Raw genomic sequence first — 10595 nt, 5'->3', positions numbered from 1 at the left:
GACCCTTTTCATTTTGCAGGAATAAATCACCATTACAAATTCTGACTTTATTATCTTCCAATGTCACATTTTAACATAGAACTAATTTAACAAAAATATAATATTATCCTAAAAGATTAATTTTATTTAGCATTTTGATTAGTGTAGAAAAATAAATTTAAATTAAAAAATCAACTATCACATTGTAAAATAAAAAATAAATAAACAAAAATTACAATATTATATTAAAAAATTAAGAATTTTTTCGAATTTTGATTTAGCTAGGGAAACAAATTTAAATAAAAAAATTATCTAAGAAAGAGAAAGTTGGTTATTAAGGTTTGAACCTCCAACATTCAACATGTAATGAAGAACCTTAACCAACTAAACTACGCTCATTTTTGGTGTAAGAAGTGTTACTTTGATATATTTGTTCATTGTTTATTTTTTTGATTTTCAGTTTTTTGTACTTATTAATAAAATTTTCCGACGAAGCCGTGTCACATGATACGCCTTCACCTAAGTTAAATCCGCCCCTGCATCCAAAAATTAAATTTTTTGGTTGAAAAACAAGTTGCCACAAATAAGTGTTCTTTTTCTTCTCTTCAGTAGTGACTTGGGCAACAACTTCATCCTTTTGAAATTTGATTTTGCAAATTACAGCTTCATGACCAAGTTGTTTGCAATTCTTCCACTGTGCATCTGGTCTTTTCAAACTTTTATATGGAGGATGTCCATTTTTTCCACTGTGCTGACAAGGTGGGTAATATTTCACGAATTTGTCGTTGTTTTGAGTTTTGTGGCTGGCTACGAATTCTCCATTAACCATCTCTTTTGCCTCGTAAGTCTCCTTTGTTCCTGAGCCTGCAAAGAATATAACAATTCTGCCAAGGTAATTTTAGACAGATCTTGTGTATTTGCCAAGGTAGTTATACATGTTTCATATATTACGGGCAAACTGTAACAAAAACTTTGTCAGCAATTCTTGTATCTTTAAATTCAGTACCTAGTAATCTTACCTCGTTGACAATACCAAGCAATCTGTCAAAGTATTCCTTGATGTTTCTGATTCTTTCATTCTCCACAATTTGAATTTACTCATTAAATTTAGTACCTTCATTCCTCGTATTCTTTCATCTCCAGAATATTCTTTCTTCATATAATTCCAAATATCTATTGGTGATGTTAGAGTCATCATTTTGTGAAAACAGTTGTCGAAACATTAGCAAATAAAGTTGATTTTGCCTTCAACTTAATGGTTATATTTTCCATATGACTCTTGATTTGTACCACCGAGGGATTATTTTGGCAGTAGATTAATTTCATTCTTCCACGGCTTCCCAAAGATCAATAGCCTACAAGTACGTATTCATTCTTACAACTCATAGTTGATAATTCTCACCATAAAAATAGGAGGAGCCATTCGTGAAAAACTATTTGCATAATCATTTTTTTACTCACAAGTCCCTCAAGAAGAAGACTTTGATACCAACTTTTGATTTTTAGTGAAGAAAATAAGAAAAGAATATAGGAGGACTTTGAGGGAGAAAATATTGTATAATTGTCAATGGGAATTATTTTATTAATAATCCAAAGAAATAACTAGTTGGTTCAACTATAACTCCACAGGAAATGGGACCAAAGAAAAATAAAATTGTTAATGTAGTCGATTTAGATTATCATGTCCCACTTATATGTGGTACAATAGTTGGCATTACTTAATGCATGTTTAATCTCACTTTATGACTTGTGGTTTGACACAAATATAACCTCTGCCAACTCTTGGCATTAATTTTATTTTAGCAACACCAATTCTCAACAACATCAATCAATCAACCAAATGGACATTAAATCAGCTTTTACTTCTTTTTTATTTTAATTGTTTCATAATTAATGCTCTTCAACTACCCTCTTGCTCAATTAATCTGAATGTCACATTTTCAAATAAAACAATCGTTAATTACTGTTTGATTGTAATAGGCTATTTATGAACTAATTTCTCGGAAAAAAATGTTTGCTATAATAAGTTCAACTTAGTTGGGCATAAAGTTAAGTTAAGATAGATGTGATTTACGCATTCATATTTATTGAATTATTTATATTATTACATAGAAAAAGGTAAAACTATATACTATCATATTAATAATATTAGCCGTTCTACAAATAAAAAGTTGCAAGAGTTATGAATATGGAAAGGTCTACTAAGTTGGTATGCAATTCTCAAATTAATAATATACTTTCATAGAACAACAATCTTTTGCTAGCATTTGAAATGCATTATTGAAAAACAAAAATATAACATAACTAGTAAAATTATTTGCGCTTCGTTCAACTATATTAAATATTTATAAGATAATAATATGATATATGTAATATTTAGGTTAATATCGAATATATGATAATATTAATATTCATCCCTGTCTGCGATATCATAGACTTTTTTAAAACATATAAAATACATTTATTTATTATGGATATGTATATATTAGAACAAAATATTCACTGTGGTGAAGTAAATGGAATAAGAGATAATATGTTGAAATAACATATATTGTTTTAGGTTGAAAGTATTTTATATATTTTAATTTTCTCTATCTGTTGTAGAAGTACTAATGTTCTATTCAAATTTTGATTCCGTCAAAACAAAATTGATTTTTTAAATTTTATTATTACATTAGCTTATTATAGTTTTTTAAACATTAATTAAGTATTTATAAGACATATGAAAAATGTAACAGACAAAAGTTATGAATAATATTTAATATCAAACATTACAAGTAAGATGAACTGACATGATTTATAAATAATTCAAATGTATAATTTGATTAGACATTTAATGTATTACTAATTATGTATTGATTTTATTTGTAAAATAAATAAATAAAAATAAGGGCTGAAACTACAAAAAAATGAACAGAGAAAATATATTAATTGGTGACTACATAAAAATTATAAATACATTTAATAGCAAAAAGAACGGCGACGGATTGTTAAAAAAAAATGACATCATGAAAATAATATTTTGTTTTTTTAATTATTTTTTGTAATATAATAAAAATGAAATTAATCATCATAAATTTTGTTGTTGTTATTAAAATAAAATAATTCTATTAATTTTTTCATAACAAAGAGAAATTAGAATAATAAAGGATCAAATGATTAGCATTGACAATATAATACTTTTAACTAAATTATTTATATAAATCAGAATTTAAAAAACTCTAGCAAAAGGAACTAAGTTGCTAATTGAATTCAAAGTGAAAAAATAATCTCTAATTATGGTTCATTTTTTTCCCTTCTACCATCTTCCTTTGAAAAGAGATCTGTCATCATGTTTTGATCCATATGTCAAAATCTTCATTACATGCAACCAACTGAATAAAAAAATCAAATACCAATTAAAAATAATTATGTCGAAAGAAAGAACGAAATATAACCTTTAGTTAATATATTTATAAATTATCTTTTCAATAGTAGTAACAATACTAAATAATAATTATTTCTTGAAATCTAAATAATTTTATAATCAAACTATATTATATCTAGAAAATTAACTATTAAAAAGAGCAATCGCATACGGACAACACATTGTTAAGAATTAGACAGTTTTTTTAATCATACTTACTTAATAAATTATAATACAAACATAAAAAAATATACTAAGAAAGAACGTCTAAGTACATGAAAATAAAAAGAAAGACTTTCAAATGAGATATATCTTACCTTCATATGCTTTTTTATTAAACGTGTTAGTTAATTCACAAACAAGTATGATGAAGAAGAGAAATTATAGCTTTTTATGTGAATCTTCAAGAAAATAAATATAAATTTATATTAGACAATATAAGCAAATGAAAAAATATTTCTCTTCAATTAATAATTTAAATCCTTAGTGAGCATATGAATTGTTATAATCTCTTGCTTTGTGGAATCAAAGATTCGACAATATTTGTCATCCATTAATAATTTAGATCCTTTTTATATTAACTGACCAACACTAAACAATTTGATTATCAATATCAGACACATAAATACCATATAAAATTATTTTTGTATCTAATTTTTCAAAAAAAAATTGAAACAGACCCTTTTACTTTTGAAGGAATACAATCACCATTAACAATTCTGACTTTATTATCTTCTAGTGTCATATTTTAAACAAAAAATATAATACGATATCAAAAGAATTATTTTATTTAGCATTTCGATTAATGTAGCAAAATAAATTTAAACTAAAAAAATTAAATATCACATTGTAAAATAAAAATAAATAAACAAGGGAAAGGAGATTATTGAGGTTTGAACTTCAAATATTCAACATGTAATGAATAATTCTAACCAAACTAACTACGCTCAATTTTTGTGTAAGAAGTGTCACGTTGTTATATTTATGAGTGTGGAGTTAAAAGGGTAAAAAAGATTGTCAAAAATTTCAAAAGGGCATATTAATTTTTTTTAAAACCAAAACGGTAAAATCGCTCACGATGTAGCGACTTGTACCTTTTGAAAAAGCGAAATCCCTGCAATAGCAGCGATTTCTTAAATTTGCATTTTCTTTTTTTAAAAAAAAAAATTAAACAAATCGCTCCACACGGAGCGATTTTCAAAATAAAATAAAAAATTTCTATAAGTCGCTGCAGAAGCAGCGACTTCCATCAATTTTTTTTTTAATTTTTTTAATTTATTTTTTGCTTTATTTAAAAGAAAAATTGCTTCAATTTTTTTTTTTAAAAAAAATCATTGGCAACAATTTTTAATTAGTTTTTTTAAAAAAAAATCAAATCGCTGTAAAGGCAGCGATTTACACTAAATTTATATTTTTTTAAAAAAAAATCAATTGAACGCTGCAAAAAAATTAGCCGATTAAATTAAGTTTTCAAAAAAAATAAAAATTTAAGTGTAAAGCAAAAAATGTGTTAATTAAGAATTCATAACATAAAATGAATTCTTAATTAACACATTTTTTGCTTTACACTTAAATTTTTATTTTTTTTTGAAAACTTAATTTAATCGGCTAATTTTTTTTGTAGCGATTTAATTGATTTTTTTTAAAAAAATATATAAATTTAGTGTAAATCGCTGCTTTTAGAACTATTTGATTTTTTTAAAAAAAAAACTAATTAAAAATCGCTACCAATGATTTTTTTTAAAAAAATTGAATCAATTTTTCTTTTAAATAAAGCAAAAAAAAATTAAAAAATTGATGGAAGTCGCTGCAGACTTATAGAAAAAAATAATATTTTTTTTAAATTTTGAAAATCGCTCCGTGTGGAGCGATTTGTTTAATTTTTTTTTTTTAAAAAAAATGAAAAGGCAATTTTAAGAAATCGCTGCTATGGCAGCGATTTCCCTTTTTCAGAAGGTATAAGTCGCTAGCGTTTTTACCGTTTTGGTTTTAAAAGAAATTGATATGCCCTTTTGGAATTTTTGACAATTTTTTTTACCCTTTTAACTCCACACTCTTATATTTATTCATTGTTTACCTTTTTGCTTTTTCAGTTTTTTGTACTTATTAATAAAATTTTTCAACGAAGCTGGGTCACATGACACGCCTTCACCTAAGTGAAATACGCCCCTGCATCCAAAATCAAATTTTTTGGTTGAAAAAACAAGTTGGCAAAAATAAGTATTCTTCTTGTTCTTTAAGTAGTGACTTGGGCAACTACTTCATTCTTTTGAAATTTGATTTTGCAAATTACAGCTTCATGACCAACTTGTTTGCAGTTCTTGCACTGTGCATTTGGTCATTTCCAACAAGTATATGAAGGATGTCCATTTTTCCACATTGCTATTAAGGTGGGTAATTTTAAAAAAATTTACCGTGGCTTTTAGTTTTGTTTACCTTCAACTATGTCTCTTGCCTCGTAGGTCTCCTTTGTTCCTCAGCCTGCAAAGAATTTAACAGTTCTGCCAAGGTAATTTTAGATATATCTTGTGTATTTTTCAAGGTATACATGTTTCTGCCAAGGTTATACATGATTCATATCTTTCGGGGGAACTGTAACAAAAATTTTTTAGCAATTCCTGTAACTTCAAATTCAGTACCCAGTAATCTTACCTTGTTGACAATACCAAGCAATCTGTCAGAGTATTCCTTGATTGTTTCTTATTCTTTCATTCTCCACAATTCGATTTCCCTCATTAAATTTAATATTCATTCTTCGTTGTAACGACCCTCTGGCCGTTTTAAGAACTAGGAATATTTTGTCTCATTCTGAAAAATTTAAAGGAATATTTTAAACTATTTGATAACTACAAGAATTTAGTTGATGAAAATTTCAGCAATTTACTTAAAATAATTAATAGTTGGTGGGCCAAGTCCATAACTTATTTAATATTTTTTTATTTGGCTCATACTTAAAATAACTTAAAGGGGTTTAAGTTATTATATCATTGTTTGAAGAAATTAGAAATAGGAGAAACTGCTCGAATTCACGTCTTTGAAGAACGCTTGTTCAGGTAAAGAAATGCAATGTTTTCCTAGATTTAAAACTTTGTGTAAGTACAATTACAATATAAATTACTGAGATTTGAATTGTTGTCATTATTATATTGATGGGGTCAGGAAATACCTGCAATTGGATGAAAAAAATAAAATAAAATGTTGGTATGCAATTTCTTTTAAAAAATCGTGATATTGGGATGGGTTGGGGACAAAATCTTATCCAATCATTAGGCAATCATACCAATGATTGGCATTAGATACCTTTAAGAGAATTTGTGCAAAATTTTTTGTACAGAACGGATATTTGGAAATGGTGGTTAACGTTGCAGTCTTTCAGTTCTTCGCCTGGTGATGTTCAGGGGTAGAGTTGATTCTTATTTTATTTATTTATCAAATTAAGATACTATTTTATCATCCTCTTTATTGAAATAATATTGTGAGCATGCATCGACATATGATTGGTTAAAGGTTGGGCACGTGAGGATCGTCTGTGATGGGGATGGTGAGATGTTAAGATTATGATTTGTGCATGTAGCGACCGTCCGTGTGAAAATGGTTTGATTTTATGGTATTGTGTTCAGATTGTCCGCACAAACACGTGGAGATCGTCCGTGTCGGTATATGGACCTCGCGAGTCCCCCATGGATCATGAACTCTCGATGTATTTTCGAGGAGTATCATCTATATACGGTTGAAAGAGTACTTAATATTTTGAGACATATCATTTTATGGTATCATATTGAATTGCATCTCACGACATCCTTCTTTTTTTAATGATTACGTATTTTATTTAGTGGTTGAAAAGAACTTGATATTTGATTACCTCTATTTGATGAAACTTGACTAGTAAATGTAAATATAGACTTTTATAATAAAAGAATTAATTTTTCTTATATAAACTCCCGTCACTACTTCTTCGTTGTAGGTCAATGAGATATACTGGATACACATGGTTTTGTACTCATACTACACTTGTTGCACTCTTTGTGGTGCAGATTCGATTCTGAGTAGGAGCATATCTCGTGGAGAAATTCGAGTCCAAGTTTTAAGTGTCTTGGAGTTGTGGTGAGCTGTTTGGTTGTTTCGTGGCCCACACCTCCCTTTATCTTTTACATATTCTGTCATTTAGTATTCAGACAGGGTATTTCTTATGTTTGATTTGTCATTTTAGTATCAGACTTGCATTGTATTATAGAACCTCTTGTACTTATGATACCAAATCTTGGGTGGTATTTTAGCTTTCCGCAGTTGGTACTTATAAGAGCTTTATGTTAGAGAACTTCACTTAGTTTTTTTCCTCACTATTTAGTTAAAATTAGTAAAATATATTGGGTTGGCTTACCTAATTGTTGGGAAAATAGGTGTCATCATGACTTGTGAATTTGGGTCATGACAATTTGGTATCAGAGCACTAGGTTCATCGGTCTAACAAGTACAAGAGAAATGTCGAGTACAGTGTTGCGGATTGGTATGAAGATGTCCATACCTATCTTTGAGAGACTATAGGACATTTAGGAAAATATTATATTCTTTCATTCATTATCATGCACACTTGACCTTGTTGGAATTCTAGTCTTGATATCTCATTCTCTCTTAGATTGCAAGGGATCGTACATCGGCAAGTGGTGGTTGGAGTTTATTCCTGCGCCTGCTTCTGGAAACACTATGCGAAGTAGAGGCAGGGGACGAGCTTGAGCTCGAGGTCGTGGTAGGGGCCGTATTGCAGCACTTGTGAACGGTTAAGTACCAATAACTACCAGGGCCGTGATAGGACCGTACCTCCTGATGCAGAGGTTATTCGTAAAGATGTGCAAGTTCATGTCAAGGGGGATGAGCTAGCTCAGGCTCCACCCAGTACTAGTGCCACCCCAGTGCTTTAAGATACCTTGTCTCGTATGTTAGAAATCCTAGAGGGGATGGCTCACACAGGAGCTTTGTCTGTCACTTCTGATGGCTCACAAACCCATGTTGGAGGTCAGACTGCAGATTGGATAGTTGCTCCAGATTCTCAGACTCCCAAGACTCAGCCATCTGCTGTTGTAGCTCCTCGTATAGATAGTATGGAGTTTCCAGATATTGCATCACATTTGGCGAACAGGCCTTCTATGAACATTGATGAGCAAAAGATATTTGGGAGGTTCAGACTAATGAATCCTCCAACTTATACTGGTGACTTAGCTGAGGATGCATATGAATTTATAGTTAGTTTTCATGAGAGGTTGCATAATCTTGGATTAGTGGAGTCTCATCGAGTTGACTACACTGCATTTCAGATGACTGGCTCTATAGGTAGTGATGTATGGATTATATTAGTAGTAGGCTAGCGGTATCCCCTCAACTATACTAGACTCAGTTTACTTAGATATTTCTATCCAAATTTTTCCACGCACTGAGGGAGTGAAAGAGGGCCGAATTAGAGGGTTTATAGCAAGGTGGTATGTCAATCACACAGTATGAGGGTAAATTTCATTCCTTGGCTAGGCATGCTTCGAAGATACTTCCCACACAGGTTGAGAGAATCCAAAGGTTTGCTAAGGGGATGATTATTTTGATTTGTCTAGGAGTTTCTCAAGTTAATGCTTCTGGTGTTCCGTTCCAGAAAGTGGTTGATGTTGCTAAGGAGTTGGAGATAATTCGACGTGAAGGGTCTGAGCAACGTGAGGGCAACAAGACTTGTTGTTCAGGTGATTATGGTAGTGCTCCGCCTAGGAGTCGAGGTTACTTGGGCAGAGGTTATCACTCTCAGTCCAGCAGACCCATTCATGTTGCTATACCAGTGTCTGAGGCTGGTTACGCTGGGCATAGCTCTTCGATCTAAGTGCATACTTCACAGGGTTCATCTTCTAGACCTGTAGTTCGCGGAGGGCATTCTGGTTATTCAGGTTCCTCTCATCACCCTGCGTCTTGTAGGGGTTGTTTTGAGTGTGGTCATGTGGGACACTTTGTAAGAGACGTCCCTAGAACCAGACGTGGTGGCTTACATCAAGGTTCTTAGGCTTCGACTTCCGGGGATGCACAACCTCCAGCTAGGGTTGGTGCCCATAGTAGTAAAGGTGGTTCTCCTTCAGATAGAGGTGGTTCTCCTTCTGGTCGAGGTGGTGGTCGTGGAGGTTCACAATCTGAGGGAGGTCGTTCTCACTGTTTATGCTTTTACGGGTAGGCCAGAGGCTGAGGCTTCAGATGTTGTTATCAGAGGTATTATTCCGGTTTGTCATCAACTAGCTACTGTATTATTTGATCTAGGCTTTACTTATTCTTATGTTTACACATATTTTGCTCCTAGTCAAGATATATTATGCGAGTCTCTTGATTTCCCGATATATGTTTCTACTCTTGTCGGGGATTTCGTAGTTGTAGATCGCGTGTATCGATTATTTATTGTTACCTTGATGGTGCATGACACTCATGTAGATTTTAAGATCTTAGATATGGTAGATTTTGATGTGATTCTTGGTATGGATAGTTATCTTCTTACTACGCAATTTCAAATTGTCATGCAAAGACAATCACTTTAGTGATGCCTGGAATTCCTATAGTAGAATAGAGAGGTTCTCTTAGTCACTTTCCTAAGGGTGTGATATCATTTCTTAAGGCTCGTCAGTTGGTAGAGAGAGGATGTTTGGCTTACTTGGCCCACATTCGAGATACTAGTGTTGAGACTCATATGCTTGAGTCTATTCCAGTGGTGAGTGAATTTTCAGAGGTATTGCCGACCATTTTCTAGGTTTCCACCAGATCGTGATATTGATTTTTGTATTGATGTGGAGCCAGGCATTCGGCCTATTCTCATTCCTCCTTATCGTATGACACCGACTGAATTGAAAGAGTTGAAGGACCAGTTGCAGGATTTGTTGAGCAAGGGATTTATTAGGCCGAGTGTATCTCCTTGGGGTGATCCAGTGTTATTTGTGAAGAAGAAAGATGGATATATGAGTATGTGTATTGACTATCGGCAGCTGAACAAGGTAACCATCAGAAATAAGTACCCGACACCTCGTATTAATGATTTATTTGATGAATTGCAGGGTGCTTCATTTTGCTCCAAGATTGACTTGAGATCTGGCTATCATCAGCTGAAGGTTAGGGCGGAGGATATCCCTAAGACAACTTTTCGAACACATTACGGCCATTATAATTTTTTTCGATGATGTCTTTCGGATTGACTAACGCC

The 10595-nt window shown here is 31.6% G+C and overlaps 1 protein-coding gene and 1 long non-coding RNA gene across 2 annotated transcripts; one reads left to right on the top strand and one right to left on the bottom strand.

Moving 5' to 3' along the window:
* Window positions 1-224: 224 nt before the first annotated feature.
* LOC107006700 lies at window positions 225-1432 on the bottom strand. Its single transcript, XM_015205218.2, has 2 exons — window positions 999-1432; window positions 225-863 (listed from the first exon to the last, which is right to left on the bottom strand). Exons 1-2 carry the CDS (start codon window positions 1175-1177, stop codon window positions 356-358), a joined length of 687 nt encoding a protein of 228 aa, XP_015060704.1. The 5' UTR covers window positions 1178-1432; the 3' UTR covers window positions 225-355.
* Window positions 1433-5700: 4268 nt separating this feature from the next.
* On the top strand, window positions 5701-7655 carry LOC114075129. Its single transcript, XR_003575494.1, has 3 exons — window positions 5701-5775; window positions 5848-5894; window positions 7420-7655. It is a non-coding gene; the product is annotated as an uncharacterized LOC114075129 (long non-coding RNA).
* The last annotated feature ends 2940 nt before the right edge of the window (window positions 7656-10595 follow it).

This window comes from Solanum pennellii, chromosome 12 (genome assembly GCF_001406875.1).
Source record: "Solanum pennellii chromosome 12, SPENNV200".
NCBI classification, from domain to species: Eukaryota; Viridiplantae; Streptophyta; class Magnoliopsida; order Solanales; family Solanaceae; genus Solanum; species Solanum pennellii.
Note: the sequence above shows the minus strand (reverse complement) of the source record. Positions and strands in the feature narration are given on the sequence as shown.